Source organism: Podarcis melisellensis (assembly GCF_964234715.1).
Source record: "Podarcis melisellensis genome assembly, chromosome: 8".
Lineage (NCBI taxonomy): Eukaryota > Metazoa > Chordata > Lepidosauria > Squamata > Lacertidae > Podarcis > Podarcis melisellensis.
In genome coordinates, this window is record NC_138540.1 from 13,519,920 (window position 1) to 13,538,286 (window position 18,367).

Genomic DNA, 18,367 nt, shown 5'->3' on the forward strand with positions numbered 1-18,367 from the left:
ACAGTGTTTTGTGTGGTGTACGCTCCTATGATATAAGTAATGGGCCCCGCCTTCTAGCCTGCTCCCTAAAATATCACTGGTTTGCTCATTTCTATATATAGGGTGCCTACATTCTGCTATTTATAATTATTATTAGTTTGCATCATAGATTGACACCTATTAATATTTCATGTTATAGCAAGTATAAAGAGACTAGATTATGAGTCTTTGTAAATTGCGTTTCTAAAGGAACTTTTGTTATTGCCAAATGCCAGTGTGTTTGCATTATTAAGTTTGTTATGAATAAAAAAATCATTTTAAGTTAGAGCTTAATAATTAATTCACTATTGATATACTTCTTAATTGTATTTCACTATTGATATACTTCTTAATTGTTATTTCAGTTCAACAAATACTTTGTTAAATACATATTTTGTTATGTGCAAATGGCTTTAGATACCTATTAGGTCCATAAAAAAACCAGTGACAATTTGTTGTTGACCAAGGACAGCTGGACGTATAAAGGGCCCCATTGCCTTCAGTAGCTTAGGGCCTCATCAAACCTAAATCCAGCCCTGTTGGGGTGGCAGAGGAGGCCAAGTTGCAGAGGATCTGCAACTTGGCTAGAATGGCAGGTGGCGGCAACCCTTCCTGGGATGGATCCTGGTAGGGGAGAGAGAAAGTGGGTGCTCCACGCTTGAGACAAAAGCAGTATCCTTCTTCCAGCTAACCGCTCTGCTTTTCCTGCTCTCAGGTGGCTCACACGTCCAAGCGGTCGGATGAGTCCTCCTTCCCTGAAGACACAGAATCGGAGGCCGTGCGCCAGCGCTGGAGGAAATACGCAGAGCTTTCTGACGACGAAGATCTGCTAGCGGACGAGGCGTCCGGAGGTGAGGGTTGGGCTGGGGAACTTCCTGCCCAAAGCACCACGTTTGGCTATGTGAAGGACGGACCGCAAAGCTTGCCGCAATGTCCGAATCTCGTATTCGCAAAAGCTTCGTGTCTGAAGATTCAGGGCAGACGAAGTAAAGTCCTTCACAGAGTTCACCTGTGGAACTCCCTCCCACAAGAGGCAATGACAGCCGACACCTTGAACGGCTTTAAAGGGGGATTGGACAAATTTGTGGTGGAGGAGGAGGCTCTCAGTGTATTTAAATTTCATTTTCAGTGGAGAAATAAATTGAAGGAGATAAGAAACAGAAAAACTGCGTTCCAAATATGATTATATATATCCATTCACAACATACGTCTAAAAGCAATCTGTTCGTATGTCACAAGAAATATATTTTATCATATTTTCTATCTATTGATCAAAGTGGGGCGGGCATAATATTATCTTTCCAATGGATCAATATCAGTCTTTTGGCAAAAGTAAGGGTACGAAGAGTCCATCTCTGTTGACCCACTGTCAGACCGCACATAGTTAGAGTATGGTTTAGGATAATATTATCATCTGACAATTTTAACTCACCCCCATTAGTATTTATACATCCTAATACCTTTCGCCTTGTTTAATTACATTTTTAATAATGATAATCCTGGAGCTGAAGAACCCCATAGGCATTTCTTTAATAATGAGCTTATTTTCTGGGAATATGGACTGTGATCCTTCTTGGAATATAAAATGGGAGTAATATTCATTTAGTCTTCCCCAAAGGGTAAGGTTTAATGACTCCAACCTGTCAATGTCTAAGGAAACCTCTTTGATTATTTTGTTCCTATTACCTGGTACTAACTGGATTATATCCTTCGGAATTAAAATACCTAAGTATTGAACAAATAATAATAATAATAATAATAATAATAATAATAATAATAATAATAATATATTTATATCCCGCCCATCTGGCTGGGTTTCCCCAGCCACTCTGGGCGGCTCCCAACAAAGTAATGCGGAACTGATATTTCTTAAATGAATGTGTTAGCACCTTTTCGCCCATTGGCACCAGTTCTGATTTAACCCAGTTAATAGAGTAGCCAGAAATTTGACCGAAAGTAGTTATTGTTTGCAACAGCCTTTGGATACAAGTGTGAGGTTTTGTGATAAACAAAAGTGTATCATCTGCAAATGAAACCCACTGATATTCAACTGAGTTGTGAACTGCTCTGTAGATCTCGCTATGTTGTCTTAATAGCACAGACCAAGGGTTCTAAGCAGAACTTAGAATATTTCCTCGGAAGGGGGTGGACTTTCCATCTCTGAAGACGGTTCAGAGACTTCAGCTAGTGCAGAATTCAGCGGCCAAGTTGCTCACCGGAGCAAGACGGTTTGAGCATATTACACCCATCCTGGTCCGACTGCACTGGCTACCAATTAGTTTCCGGACCCAATTCAAAATGCTGGTTTCTGCCTATAAAGCCTTAAATGGCTCAGGACCGCAATACCTCAAGGACCGCCTCTTTCCATATGAACCTACCTGGACCCTGAGATCATCCTCTTAGGCTCTCCTTTGTGCGCCTCCTCCTTGAGAGGTCCAGAAGGTGGCAACATGAGAATGGGGTCTTCTCTGCAGCGGTTCCCAGTCTGTGGAATGCTCTCCCCAGGGAGGTTCACCTGGTGCCTTCATTACACACCTTTAGGCACCAGGCAAAAATATGCCTTTTTAACCAGGCCTTTGGTTCATCTGTTTGACATCCTATATCGTTTTAAACGGTGGCTCTTTTCTGGGGGAGGTGTTATTGGGTTGCTGTTTTTATATTATTATTATTATTATTATTATTATTATTATTATTATTATTATTATTATTATTATTACCCTGCCCATCTGGCTGGGTTTCCCCAGCCACTCTGGGTGGCTTTCAACTGAATATTTAAATACAATAATCTATTAAATATTAAAAGCTTCCCGAAACAGGGCTGCCTTCAGATGTCTTCTAAAAGTCAGATGGTTGTTTATTTCCTTGACATCTGATGGGAGGGTGTTCCATAGGGTGGGCGCCACTACTGAGAAGGCCCTCTGCCTGGTTCCCTGTAACTTAGCTTCTCGCAGGGAGGGAACCGCTGGAAGGCCCTTGGCGCTGGACCTCAGTGTCCAGGTAGAACGATGGGGGTGGAGACGTTCCTTCAGGTATACTGAGCCAAGGCTGTTTAGGGCTTTAAAGGTCAGCACCAACACTTTTATTCTGCTATATCTTGTGATCTTTTCCCTGAACTGCCCTGAGACCTCCAGGTATAGGTTGGTATATAAACAACAACAACAACAAATACAATTCTACTGCAATTCCTGCATTGCCGAGGGTTGAGCTAGATGAACCTCAGGGGTCCCTTCCAACTAAGCAATGCTACGACTCTATGCTGGCTCAGGTGACACTCACGTCATGGTTCTTGTTTTCCCTTGCAGATGGGTATGGAAGTGGCGAGAACGGCAGCGGAACAGTCTCCCCGGACAAGCCTCTCCCCACCATCGAGCCTCTCTTCCCCACAGGTAAGAGGCCAGCTGGGTCTTGGTCTAGTGGTGGGGTACAAGACGTCTCCAGATTCAATCCCCACAGTCCCCCGTCCCGAGGAAACTCCGGCTGTAGAGCTGTCAGCACCCTGGGGTGCAGCTGCTTGCAGGAGGTGCTGAGCTGGGTCTAACAGGGCTCCCAACAGCTTCATACATGGGTGGGCTGTATGGGGGGAGAAATTTGCAATGGTCCCTCAACCAAATTGGCCGGTCCTGGACATATGTGTGGGTCAGAGTGCAGATATCAGTTGGATTGCAAATGTCCGAATGTGGGTATCAGTCATAAAAAAGAACCCCTGGACGGTTAAGCCCAGTCAAAGGCGACTCTGGGGTTGCGGCGCTCATCTGGCTTTCCGGCCGAGGGAGCTGGCGTTTGACCACAGACAGCTTTCTAGGTCATGTGGTCAGCAGGACTAGACCGCTTCTGGCACAACGGTACACCATGACGAGTGCCAGAGTGCACGGAAACACCTGTTTTGTCCTGGCAGTTTAAGTAATCAAAAGGCCGCTGTTCGCCCCCGATGGGGCCCTTTAACTGGAGCTTGCAGGTAGCACACTCCCAAGATAGTTTCCCAGGCTTCTTCAGTGGTCTAATCTCAAAGTCTTGATATGTATATTGATATTCAGTCTTACAGAGAATACTCTTTCTTGGCTTAAACTTAAGAGACTGATTTCCTTACTTGGACTGCCAGGGCGAAACAGGTGCAAAACGCTGGCACCCTGTCATCTACAACTTCATTGTCTACAACTTTATTAACATCTATCTACAACTCTACTGGGGACACGGGTGGCGCTGTGAGTTAAACCACAGAGCCTAGGACTTGCTGATCAGAAGGTTGGCAGTTCGAATCCCCATGACGGGGTGAGCTCCCATTGCTCGGTCCCTGCTCCTGCCAACTTAGCAGTTCAAAAGCACGTCAAAGTGCAAGTAGATAAATAGGTACTGCTCTGGCGGGAAGGTAAATGGCGTTTCCGTGCGCTGCTCTGGTTCACCAGAAGTGGCTTAGTCATGCTGGCCACATGACCCGGAAGCTGTACGCCGGCTCCCTTGGCCAATAAAGCGAGATGAGTGGGTCACGACTGGACCTAATGGTCAGGGTTCCCTTTACCTTTACCTTTACCTTTACAACTCTACTAGCATCTCTCGGTATTGTGAATATCGAACTTACCTTTTGTTGGTATCTTCATGAACTGACTGAGTTAAGCATTTGAAAAATCTATTGAAACCAGACATTGTAAATTCATTTTAGGCTGGGTTGTTCGCAAGTCTTTGTGGGTTTGTTTAATGTTTTGTATTTTTCTCGCAAGGTTGTTAAAATATGTATAATTATTGTTCTGTGTACATTCACCAATGTGTTGCATGAGTTGCACTTCTTCTGTCAGCAGCACAGATTGCATTTTTCTAGCAGGTTTCCCATAAGGGGCTACTGGGAGCCACTGGGAGAAGGGGATGCTGAACTGGACGGGCCACTGGTCTGGTCCACCAGGACTCTTCTTCCGTTTTTCTTCGTCTCCTGATGCCTCTCGCCCACCAGACCTTGCTCCTGAGCTTCCCTTTGGGGCATCTGGTCTGTGCTGGCAACCAGCAAGAGCCTGAGGCATGCCCGGTCGTGCCACGGAGGGCGTCTGGTTCCGGATTCCTGCCTGAGCTGTGGGCAGGAGAGGCCTGGGGCGGTTTCCAGAGCCGCTGGCGAGATGAGTCCCTGCTGGCCCCATCCCATTCCCGACCCAAGAGGCGAATCCAACTGTGGGGGAGGCTTTTTGGAAAGGCGGAGGCCTGTCTTGTCTGCGGCGTCTCAGCAGAAGTCGCCTCCGGCCCCTTTGACTATCCAGTGCATCTGTGCTCATTTCCAGCTTCCTGGTTCCTTTATTTATTGCTGTTCTATCCTACCTTTTCCTCCGACATGGCCTTTCCCCCCATTTCACCCCACAACAACCCTGTGAGGTAGGTTAGACTGAGAGGCAGGAATTGGTCATCAAGGTCGTGGCTGAGTTGGGGGGGATTTGAACCGTGGTCTCCCAGGTCCTGGTCTGACACTCTAACCACTATGCCATACTGCCTCTCAGTGCAGGAGTTGGAAGCTTGGGAGAGAAGGAACAGAATCCACCTTTATCTGTCCCTGAACCTTTTTTTTTTTTTTAAGGACAACCAATCAGGAATAGGCCAGATTCTGCCTTCTAGCTTAGGCTGGCGCAGGGTGTGTGTCGGCCCCTCTGCTTAGGAGCAAGGCTGAGAGCGCTGAGATTATTCCCTTTGCCAAAAGACTGCAAGGCCCTGGGTTCAATTTCTGGCAGCATCTCCCTGTTAGGATGCAAATACCTGAAACCCCAGAGTGTTGCTGCCAGCCAGTGTTGATGTTATTGAGCTCAATGCAGTGTATGTTTGCCTTGGCATAAGGCAGCTAAGGTGTGTGTGGGGGCATGACCTTCCCCTCTTTATTCCCGCCGCAGAGATGTTGGGGTGCAGGGCCCCCCAACACAAATGTTCATGTCCTAATTGATATAGAGGTGTGCATTTGGAGTGACTTTCAGAGGGGAAAACAGTGGCTGCATACACATCATGGATTTAAAGCGCACACCCACCCACCCAAAGAAGAAATCTGGGAAAAGTAGTTTCTTATGGGCGCTGGGAATTGTAGTTTCTTGTGGGTGCTGGGAATTGTAGTTTCTTGTGGGTGCTGGGAACTCTAGCACTCTTGGTAGGGGCCAAACTACATTTCCCAGGGGGGAATGTGCTTTAAATTTGTCGGGGCGCATCCAGTCACGTTCTTCTCGAAGCAGACCCACTGAAACGAATGAACCCAAGTCATGCATGCTCATGAGCTCCAGTGGGTCTACTCTGAGTAGGGCTGGCATTGGCGACAACCCTCCCCGGTACACCAGCTACACCACTTGCTGCCAGAGATGTTTTGCGTGCAAGTCGATGGGGCCCTCTCGCAAACAAGGCAGCAGCAGCAGCAGCTGTTGCGTGCATGTTTGTGTTTTTCATCCCGTAAGCAAAGCTTTAGAAGAGAAAACAAATTACTTTTTAAAAGCCGAGGGGGGAAAGAGAGAGAGAGAGGTCTAGATCCCTGCTTGCAAAAGCGGGCTGGGTGTGTAAAGTTTATGTTGGGTGCAGTCTCTCCTCTGCTGCCTGGGCCTGCTGCAGAATTTGGGTCTCTGCACATGCATGCATTTTTATTTTAAGGCGCTCCGCTCCTTTTGACATCTTGGTTGGGGGAAAACCCCAGACCATCTCTGCTCCCCAGAAGGCATTCCAAGGGGAGGTGGGATCTGGTGGGGCGAGTCCTTTGGAAGTTTTGGTCTATGGGCCCCCTATCTGGGAGCCAAGGGGGTTGCAGGCGGGGAGGGGGATAATCCGGTGGGTGGGTGGGGGGCGTTGGAAGCACAAACCTCTGCACACACGCCCATGCTCAGTTTCATTTTTTTTTTTTTTATAAAATTTTTTATTAAGATTTTTTACAGATACATATTTAACAAACAGAATAGGTTTCATAACATCCTTTCATTCTATTGTGGACTCCCTCACGTCTCCCGCTTCCACTTTCATCATTAAAAACGAATTTTTCCAAGCAAATTATCATCTTGTTTGTGCTCTTAAGTGCAGTATTTAGGTTAAACTCAAATAAAAAATTATAATTTAATGGTAGACAGTTATTTCTGCTCTGGCTTCCTTGTTAGGATTCAACCAAATTACAGTACTTTTGTAAATAAATCTTAAATTTCTTCCAGTCTTCTTCAACCCTCTCCTCTCCCAGGTCGCGGATTCTGCCAGTCATCTCAGCTAGTTGCATATAGTCCATCAGCTGCATCTGCCATTCTTCCAGTGTGGGTAGATCTTGGGTTTTCCAGCTCTTAGCAATAAGTATCCTTGCTGCCGTTGTAGCATACATAAAAAATGTTCTGTCCTTCTTTAACACGTTCTGGCCGACCATGCCCAGAAGGAAGGCCTCTGGTTTCTTGGTGAAGGTATACTTAAATACCTTTTTTAACTCATTGTATATCATTTCCCAAAAGGCCTTCACTTTAGGGCAGGTCCACCAGAGGTGAAAGAATGTTCCTTCATTTTCCTTACATTTCCAACATTTGTTATCAGACGAATGGTATATTTTAGCCAATTTCACTGGGGTCATGTACCATCTATATATCATTTTCATTACATTTTCCTTCAGAGCATTACATGCTGTGAAGTTCAGCCCGGTGGTCCATAACCTTTCCCAGTCCTCAAACATAATGTTGTGCCCAATATCCTGGGCCCACTTTATCATAGCCGATTTAACCAATTCGTCTTGTGTGTTCCATTTCAGCAGCAAGTTATACATTTTTGAAAGTACCTTGGTCTTAGGTTCTAACAGTTCTGTTTCCAGTTTCGATTTCTCCACCTGGAATCCTAACTTTTTATCAATCTTAAACACTTCCTTAATCTGAGCATAGTGTAACCAGTCTCGCACTTTATCTTTCATTTTCTCTAAACTCTGCAGTTTCCAATTGTCTCCATCCCTTTCTAGTATTTCCCAATATTTTGGCCAATTGGCCTCCATATTGGGTCTTTTTCGGGCCTTAGCCTCCAAAGGTGACAGCCACCTCGGTGTTTTGTTTTCTAATAAGTCTTTGTATCTTGTCCAGACATTAAATATTGCTTTTCTGACAATATGGTTCTTAAAGACCTTGTTAATCTTAACCTTGTCGTACCATAAATATGCATGCCATCCAAATGCATTGTTAAAACCTTCCAAATCCAGCACATCCGTGTCCTCCAGAAGTAGCCAGTCTTTTAGCCAGCAGAAAGCTGCGGCTTCATAGTACAACTTTAAGTCTGGCAGGGCAAAGCCCCCTCTTTCTTTTGCGTCCGTTAATATCTTAAACTTAATTCTGGGCTTTTTGCCCTGCCAGACAAATTTGGAGATATCTTTCTGCCACTTCCGGAAGCACTCCGTTTTATCTACAATCTGCAATGTCTGAAACAAAAACAACATTTTTGGCAATACACTCATCTTAATAGCAGCTATTCGACCTAACAATGAAAGTTTCAATTTTGACCAGCTATCCAAGTCTCTCTTAATTTCAGACCAACATTTTTCATAATTATCTTTAAACAGACTCAAATTCTTTGCTGTTATGTTTACCCCTAGGTATTTAACTTTCTTAACCACAGTTAACTCTGTCTCTCTCTGAAACCGTTCCGACTCAATATCTGTCAAGTTTTTTCCCAACACCTTGGTTTTTTGCTTATTTAGTTTAAATCCCGCCACCCGACCAAAATCTTGGATTAGTTGTAGTACTCTTTTCGTACTAGATTCTGGCTCCTGTAATGTCAGAACTAAGTCATCTGCAAACGCTTTAAGTTTGTATTGTTTCGCTCCGACCTGTATCCCTTCCACCAACCTGTCCCCTCTAATCGTGTTCAAGAGCACCTCCAGGACCGAAATAAATAATAACGGGGAAATCGGACAGCCTTGTCGTGTTCCTTTTTCAATTTTAAACTCTTCTGTAACCACATTGTTAACTATCAGTTTAGCCTTTTGTTCTGAATATATTGCATCAATCCCATTCTCAAACCCCCGGCCCACTCCCATTTCTTTTAAATTCCCTTTCATAAACTTCCAGGATATGTTGTCAAAGGCCTTCTCCGCATCTATAAAAATTAAAACAGCTTTAGTATTTATGTCTGTTTGTAAAAGCTCCAATATATCTATAATGTTCCTTGTATTAGCAGACATATGTCTACCTGGGAGAAAGCCTGCCTGGTCTTTATGAATTACTTTGTTTAAAACCCTCTTGAATCTACTTGCCAAAACGTCTGCAAATATTTTGTAATCCACATTTAAAAGGGAGATGGGACGGTAGTTCTTAAGCTGTGTCTTTTCAGTTTCCGATTTTGGTATCAATGTGATGAAAGCTTCTTTCCACGATTCTGGCGCCTTCTTCCCCTCTAAAATTTCATTGCTGACCTCCATCAGTGGTTGTATCAAATAGTCTTTCAATGTCTTATAGTACTTGGAGGTCAGCCCGTCTGGTCCTGGTGATTTGCCCTGTTTCATGTTTTGGATGGCCTGCTCAATCTCTTGTCGTGTTATTTTGCCATTCAGAATTGATCTATTTTCTTCTGACAACTTTGCCAGTCCATTTGTCTTTAAAAATTGTTTAATCGCTGCTTCATCTTGTGGCCCTTGAGTGTATAATTTTTTGAAATATCTCTGGAAACACTTTCTAATCTCTCCGGGGTTCTGGATACATCTTCCTTCAATCTCTAAATTTGTCACTGTATTTAACTTTTGTCTCCTCTTCAACTGCCGCCCATGCTCAGTTTCATGCTCCCTTCCCCACACAGCCCTCAGACACACCCACAGACCTGCAAACCTGCGTCAGAATTCAGAGGAAATTCAAAACAATGCGCAGAGCTCATTTCCCCCCAGATGTTCTATCCTGAACCATGCTTATCCTTCGCCTGCAGTTATAAACTCCTCTGGTCTGGTTGGCTTTGGGGAGGTGGGGGCGCAACTGTTTCTGATGTCATCACCCATTTTGGGAGAGCATCACTGCGGGTGTGGAGGACCACAGCTCTCCTGGCTCTTGGGTAGGCAAACTAAGGCCTGGGGGGCCGGATTCAGCCCAATCACCTTCTAAATCCGGCCCACGGACAGTCCAGGAATCAGCGTGTTTTTACACGAGTAGAATGTGTCCTTTTATTTACAATGCATCTCTGGGTTATTTGTGGGGCATAGGAATTTGGTACTTTCGTCTTGGCCCCCCATCCTGCCCCATATGTCTACTTCCTCAGTTGGTTAGAGCATGGTGCTGATGATGCCAAGATTGCAGGATCAGTCCACATCTGGGACAGCTGCATATTTCAGCATTTCAGGACTAGATGACCATGTTATAAGGGGGGAAAACCCTGGTCTTTCCCCCTTATCGGGTATCAAAGAGCTCGTATAGAGTCCTTAAGTGGGTTCCCTATCTGTAGGAGAAAATAACAGAGGCCAACCAGAGAACATTGAGAAGCAAAGTGGCTAGTAAGCCTGATCTATATCAAACTGTTGCAGCAGGGTCCCCACTCACCACATGCAGGAGGCAGAAAGAACCCAGAGCAATGGTGCATAAACCCTTATAGACTTTTGAAATTGCCCACCCTGGAGCCCAAGGTAAAGGTAAAGGGACCCCTGGCCATTAGGTCCAGTCGTGACCGACTCTGGGGTTGTGGCGCTCATCTCGCTTTATTGGCCGAGGGAGCCGGCATACAGCTTCCGGGTCAAGTGGCTAGCATGACTAAGCCGCTTCTGGCAAACCAGAGCATCGCACGGAAACGCCGTTTAACTTCCCGCCGGAGCGGTACCTATTTATCTACTTGCACTTTGACGTGCTTTCGATTATCTACTTGCACTTTGACGTGCTTTCGAACTGCTAGGTTGGCAGGAGCAGGGACTGAGAAACGGGAGCTCACCCCGTTGTGGGGATTCGAACCGCCGACCTTCTGATCGGCAAGCCCTAGGCTCTCTGGTTTAACCCACAGTGCCACCCGCATCCCATTAAACCCTTATATAGACTTTTGAAATTGCCCCAAAACATCATACATACATACGTACTGTTTTATTTTTGTTAGCCGCCCTGAGCCCGGCTTTGGCTGGGGAGGGCGGGATATAAATAAAAATTATTATTATTATTATTATTATTATTATTATTATTATTATTATTATTATTATCATTATTATTATCACAGAAGGGGGTGGTCTACAGCAGAAATATATCACAAGAGGCTGTCTCCAGCAGAAAACCTGTTTGCCAGGATATTTGTTAATGGTCACTGATCTCTTTACCTGAGCAGCCTGGCCTTTCCTTAGAGATGGTAAATACTTTAAATTCCTGAATCCTGGTCACAGGCTCACACTATTCGCACACAAATACGCCCTTAAGACAGGTAAGCAAAAGACAATAGATATGGCTTTCCCATTTCCTTCCTCCCTATAGAGAAATATTTGAGGACCATTTGGGAGAGTCAAAATGACTTCAGGATGGGTCTCCTGTACTATTTCAGGCACGTGGTTTATATACAGTGGTACCTCAGGTTAAGTATTTAATTCGTTCCGGAGGTCCGTTCGTAACCTGAAACTGTTCTCAACTTAAAGCACCACTTTAGCTAATGGGGCCTCTTGCTGCTGCCGCGCCGCCGGAGCACGATTTCTGTTCTCAACCTGAAGCAAAGTTCTTAACCTGAAGCACTTTTTCTGGCATAGCGGAGTCTGTAACCTGAAGCGTATGTAACCCGAGGTACCACTGTACTTATGTGTGTGTTTGCCTTGTAAATTTATGAACATATGATTTGTATATTTGAGATTTATGAATTCTTACAACAACCTTCAGGGTCCCTTCCAACTCTGCAATTCTATGATTCTATTATTCCTTCTTCAACTGCCTCAATAACCAAACCTCTCCATCCTTCCTTCCAAATTTCTGTGTCCTTCCTTTTCTGTTAGTCAGGCACTAGAATTTTCAATAACAAAACTGGTTTTTCCTCTCCTCTCCTCTCCTCTCCTCTCCTCTCCTCTCCTCTCCTCTCCTCCTTCTCTTCTCTTCTCTTTTCTTCTCTTCTCTTCTCTGCAGACCTTCCATCTCCTCCTCCTGTCGGGCTCCCTCCCCCAGCAAGCATGACCGGTGCAGAGACCCCTGAGGACGACTCTCTGCTCAGTAAGTGGCTAGTCCCTAACCCACTGTTATAGAAAAAACCTGCTCCTTTTCCCTTATGGGGTATCCAAGAGCCTGTATAGAGTCCTTCAGTGTGTTCCCTATTGGTGGGAGAAAATAACAGAGGCCAGCCAGAGAATATTGAGAAGCAAAGCAGCTAGTAAGCCTGATCTTTATTCAACTGTTGCAACAGGGTCTTCACTCAGCATATACAGGAGGGAGGAGGAACCCAGAACAATGGTGTGCAAGCCCTTATATAGACTGTTGAAATTGCCCACCTCGTAGCCAGAGACCACCCCCCAAAACATCATACATACATCACAGAAAGGGGTGGTCTACAGCAGAAATACATCACAAGAGGCTGTCTCCAACAGAAATCCTGTTTGCTAGGATACCTGATAATGGTCACTGATTGCTTTGGCTGGGCAGCCTGGCTATTCTTTTGTGATGGTAAATACCTGAATTCCTGAATTCAGGTCACAGGCTCCCCCTATTCATACACAAATACGCCCTTAAGACTGGTAGGCAGAAGTCAGTGGCGAGGATTTCCCATTTCCTTCCTCCTTGCAGATTTGAGGACAATTTGGGAGAGTCAAAATGGCTTAAGTATTGTTCTCCTGTACTATTTCAGACACGTGGTTTATATACTTATGTATGTCCATGCCTTGTACATTTATGAAGGTTTATTTTATATTTGGGACCTTAGAATTCTTATAACACCACCCAACATGGGGCATCGCAGCCTGCATGTGAATAAAGCCAGAGACTATGCTGCTGGGGGGGGGGGCGGAGTTGGGGTGCCCCGCTGTGCCCCCCAAAAGTCATTCTTATAGTCAGAAGAAAGCTGGTTTTTTTGGTGGTGGGCGGCAATGGAATAATTAGCTGCCTGCTGGAAATTGTCTGGCGCGGAGGCAGGGAGAGGGGTTTCGTGGAGCGAGGGCAATGTTGCTCAATGGTTAGAGTGCCCACTTTGCAGGTTCAGCTCAGGGCGTCATCACCAGGTACTGCTGGAAATCTCCCTTCAGAGCTGCTGCCAGTCAGAGTCAACGTTATTGAGCTAGGTGGACCGATGGTCTGACTCAGTCGACGAAGACAGCTTCCCGTGATTCTATCCAAGAACAAGTTGGGTGCCCGGGAATTTTTGGGTGGGCGTTTAATGTGATGATCCCATGGGCGATCTCTCTACCCCTGGACTTTTGCAATGAGGGAAGGGGAGGCTTGGCCAGCCAAAGTGACTCAGCCAACAGGAAGAAGCCCACAGACCTCTCTCTCTCTCTCTTTTATTGTTCTCTTTTTGCGACTCAAAGCGATTTTCCAGCTCACCCGCCCCAGGGAGCGAGAGAGGCGAGGCACTGAGCGCAGGGCTCCTTAAAAGGAATCAAAGACTTGGGGCTGATTTTTACACGACTGGAGCAACTGCAGCGCGGGGGGGGGGCGGGTGACAGTTGCCAAGGCTGGCCAGGCCTCTACAGGGTGCAGGCGGATAAATCTGCCTGGATATTTGCCTTGTTTCTCTGGTGCTCTGCTCCGCCACCCCCACCCTGCCTCCTTTGCCAGGCCTCTTCCCTCTCTTTAAGAGCCTGGTGGCCGGATCAGGCCAAAAAACCTCATCTGGCCTAAGCGTCCGGTTCGCACCGTGGCCAAACAGATACTCCAATGGGCAGCAGCCCCAGGGTGCAGCAGCAGCACCCTCCTCGCTTGTGAGTCACAAGGATTTGTGGGTAGACTGCGCCTGCATCTGGAGGCTCCATCGGTTGAGCGTAGCTGGTCGCTACTCCCAGTGAAGCTAAGGAGCGGCGAAGGGCCTGGTGGATCAGGCCAGTGTGTCCCATCTAGTCCACAGAGTCCTGCTCTCACAGTGGCCAACCAGATGCCCGTTGTGGGAAGCCTGCAAGCAGGACCCGGGTGCGAAAGAAGCTGGAATCCCCGTGATTCCCAGAAACAGGCATTCTGAAGTATTACTGCTTCTGATTGTGGATCCTTTCCCCTTATATAATAATAATAATTTATGATTTGTACCCTGCCCATCTGGCTGGGTTTCCCCAGCCACTCTGGGCGGCTTCCACAGAGACCAAAAATACACTAAAATGTCACCGATTAAAAACTTCCCTTAAGATGTCTTCTGAATCTCAGGTAGTTGTTTATCGCTTTGACATCTGGTGGGAGGGCGTTCCACAGGGCAGGTGCCACTACCGAGAAGGCCCTCTGCCTGGTTCCCTGTAGCTTTGCTTCTGGCAATGAGGGAACCACCCGAAGGCCCTCGGCGCTGGACCTCAGCGTCCGGGCAGAACAATGGGGGAAGAAATCCTTCCTTTGTTTAGAAGGGGCCTGCCTCCCCACCCCACCTGCTATGGGTCCGTTTGTAACTGCTTTTGTAATGCCTTTCCTGAAGTTGGGGCCAAGATAGCTTCTCCTCACAAGCCCACATCTGGCTCCCCAGATGTGCCCCAGGCCTTGTCCCAAACGAGTGGGGCTGTGGCAGGAGATTCAGCCTTGACATTGCTCCTGTGGCAGCAGGCTTGCCGCAGGCCGCTGCCTCATCCCTTGCCCTGTTCAGAGGGGACCACAACCCCCAAAATGCTTTTTGTCTCTGAGAGCCAGTGTTGCATAGTGGTTTCAGCTTCGGACTTGGGTTCAAATCCCTCCACTTGGCCAGGAAGTTCACTGGGTGTGACCTTTAGGGCCAGCGTCCCTGCCTCTCAGCCTGACCTACCTCACAGGGTTGTTGTGAGGAATAAATGAGGATTGGACCTAGGAGAGACCTGGGTTCAAATCCCTCCACTCGGCTAGGAAGTTCACTGGGTGTGACCTTGGGGGCCAGCGGCCCTGCCTCTCAGCTTGACCTACCTAACAGGGCTGTTGTGGGGATTAAAATGCAGAAGGGGGAGAACAGTGGGATATGAATGCCGTGAAACAAAAAGAGATAAAGGCTGCCTGCCTATTCCCCGACAACAGCTGTGCCCCAGCAGAGAGGGAACTGCACTCTGCATGCGCTCAGAGGAAGAAACAGCAGCTTTCTCTGCTGTTTTGCTCCCACCTTCCAGAGCTGAGTTTCCAGCACTTAAAATAATAATAATAATAATAATAATAATAATAATAATAATAATAATAATAATTTTTATTTATATCTTGCCCTCCCCAGCTGAAGCTTGGCTCAGAGCAGCTAACAACAATAAAAGTGACACAGCATTCTAAAATCAATTCAAAATCGAATTAATGGCAACCATTGGGCTAGAATTCTGTGAGGATTACCGAAGCAGGGGGTCAGGCTGTGCCCTGACCAAAAGCCTGGTGGAACAGCTCTGTCTTGCAGACCCTGCGGAAAGATGTCAAGTCCTGCAGGGCCCTGGTCTCTTGTGACAGAGAGTTCCACCAGATCGGGGCCAAAGCCCAAAAAACCCTGAGCTTCAAGGGGCTGAATTAATCCTTGGGGTGATGCTAACCCCGGAGGCAACAATCTGGGTCAACCCCCAAATGTCGCAGAGCCTGGCAGGAAAGATTTGCATGTTGCTGTGGCAAGGAAGAGATTAAGGCAAGGGTTTTTTTGGGGTGTGTGTGAGAGAGAACTACCCCATACCATTTCCTCCACCCAAACATTCATCCCCCTTAAGAAAAAAATACTGTCAGTGCATTAGAAAGGGCTGTTTGAATCCATGGGCATGGCACATTCTTTGGGGGTGACTCTGCAAGGCAGGGAGGAGCGGGCAGCTCTTGCCAGGTCATGGGGGCACAGTGGCACATGGGGCATCTGAATGGGGCCTTTGTATGGGTCGGACAACGGGTACCCCTGTTTGCCTGGGCTGCATGGGAGTGGGATACAGGCACCCTGGCATCCCTGCCTTGGGTTGCTGTCCTGGGAGTTGGAGAAGGAGGCCTAATGCAATTCTGGGCTGCATCCACAGAAGTCTAGTGTCCAGACCAAGGGAAGTAATACCGTATTGGCCCGGATATAAGCCGCACCCACAAATAAGCCGAATAAATTCAAGGGGGGGGGGAGAGGAAAAAAAGACAATACAGTGGTACCTCGGGTTAATAACTTAATTCGTTCTGGAGGTCTGTTCTTAACCTGAAACTGTTCTTAACCTGAGGTACCACTTTAGCTAATGGGGCCTGCCGCTGCCGCCGTGCCGCTGCCACACGATTTCTGTTCTCATCCTGAAGTAGAAAGGCAGCATGGCATAAGACCTTGGAGAGACCAGGGTTCAAATCCCCCAACTCAGCCATGAAGTTCCCTGGGTAATGTTGGGCCAGCATCACTTCTTTCTCAGCCTAACCTACCTCACAAGGCTGTTGTGAGAAAAAAACACGGAGGGAGAATCATGTAGGCCGCCTTGAGCTCACTGGAGGAAAATAGTGGGACAGAAATATAATGAATAAATAAATAGTCCTGCTCAGAGTGTTGAAAACAATACAGCAGCTTATTATTGTTATTGTTATTGTTGTTATTATTATTATTATTAGTGGTCTTAGGGTTCCTGTTTTGACTCACTCACTGCCTAGCCTTGGTCACATCACCTGCCTGTTCCTAGATGGCCACCTGTCATGAATTCTTTAGTAGAGATTCCTGCATTGCAGGGGGTTGGCCTAGATGACCCTTGGGGTCCTCTTCTAAATCTGTGATTCTACAATTCCCTGCTCTTTGTCCTACCCCAGCCAGATGCAAGACCAGCTGGGCAGTGAAAAAGTACAGATAAGGGGCCCAGTTAACTGGAGTTAAGATTATCATTTATCAAGAGCGGGGCCTTTTCTGCACTGGCTCCATGGAGATGAAGCACACTCTGCTAAGAAACAGGCCTCTGATCTCCCCAGATCTCCTGCTGCAGGCAGTGAAAATGTGTGTTTGGGGACAAGCAGACAACTTTGCATAGCTTTCAATGCACCGTTTAACACAATTGTAATTTAATTTGCATTTGTGTGTGTGTGTGTGTGTGTGTGTGTGTGTGTGTGTGTTTTAAAGGTAGCTTAGACATATTGCAGACAAGTAAACAAGTACATTTTAAAATTAAGCAAACAGCCTTGCAATGAGCTAGCAGGTCTGGGGGTCCATCTCAGTTCCAGAAGCAGCAGAATTGGCCCTCTTTCTTCTTCCCCCGAGAAGTCAGAGCAGCAAACACCTTGAATTCTGCAGAGGCTGGAAGACCAGAATCCTGTTTCTACCCTGGCATTGATTCCTGCATTGCAGCGGGTTGGACTAGATGACCCTTGGGTCCCTCTTCTAAATCTGTGAATCTACAATTCCCTTCTCTTTGCTCTTTTTTGCTGTATAACTGTGTCCTGCCTCAGGGCTGCTTTGCAGCCAGACCCAAGACCAGCCTGGCGGTGTCCTATCTCCCCATTCAGAAAGTGCAGTTAAGGGCCCCAGTTAACTGTCTCGGATGAAAGGGAGCAGCCAAGCAGAGCTGCCTCTCGCCCCCGTTCCGTTTCCCTGCAGGGAAAGCGCCTGATGCAGACGTGGCTCTCACTGCAGAGGCACCTGGAGCCCCGAAAACGTTGCTGTCGCACACCCTTCCGTCGCTTGGCTCGCCTCGCAGCTGTGCCTGGGAGCTGCCGCTGGCCAGTGCTCCTGGCAGGCAGCCTGTGTGAAATCTGGGGGTGGCGAGGCTGATATCCAGGGCCTTTTTGTCTCTCTTTCCCTCCCCTTCACGGACTTCCACCTCATCTCCCCATCTTGGAAGGAAGGAGGGGTCTGCTGAGGCCTTGCATGCCTGTGTGGGAGCAGGGAGGCATGTCTCATGAAAGCTATCGCCTGGGTGGGGTGGCATATTTGGTGCCTTTCATTTGACACACACACACACACACACACACACACACACACTCTGGCAAGAGTTCCCTTGCGCTACAGTTAGGGCTTTGAAATCCTTCACACTCGCATCTCCGGCAGCTTCCATTTTGCAGGAAGTCAGCGACATGTTCATTGTCTTCCATAAACACGGTTTTAACAGTGAGTCTGCAAGTGACTGTGGAGGCCAATTCTGGATCCACACGTCCTTCCACAGTGGGGACATAGGTTTCCAGGCGGGAGTTGATCACGGTGAAGGTTTTCCAAGTGTGCCTTCCTCTTCCTCACATTTCTCCCTTGCGTCCTGAGCATAGCTGTCAACCTTCCCTTTTTTGGCGGGAAATTCCCTTATTCCAGTGCCGCTTCCCACTGCTATCCCGGATTGTTAGATATCCCATAGACTGTCCCCGGGACAGGTGAGGCTGCTGACCCCTTATTTTCAAGGCTGCTGATCCCTTATTTTCAAATCTGAAAGTTGACAGCT

At 47.0% G+C, this 18,367-nt stretch overlaps 1 protein-coding gene across 16 annotated transcripts in view; it reads left to right on the forward strand.

Annotated features, from left to right (window-relative positions):
* HSPG2 (heparan sulfate proteoglycan 2) overlaps positions 1–18,367 on the forward strand; it is a 230,985-nt gene that overhangs the window by 44,622 nt on the left and 167,996 nt on the right. For 13 of the 16 annotated variants that reach the window (XM_081923336.1, XM_081923349.1, XM_081923344.1 and 10 more), the window contains exons 2-4: positions 734–869; positions 3,321–3,404; positions 12,024–12,107. In XM_081923336.1, coding sequence (XP_081779462.1) covers positions 734–869; positions 3,321–3,404; positions 12,024–12,107 — 304 coding nt within the window. The remainder of the gene's footprint in view (positions 1–733; positions 870–3,320; positions 3,405–12,023; positions 12,108–18,367) is intronic. The other 3 variants (XM_081923351.1, XM_081923337.1, XM_081923341.1) reach the window with 1 other exon arrangement.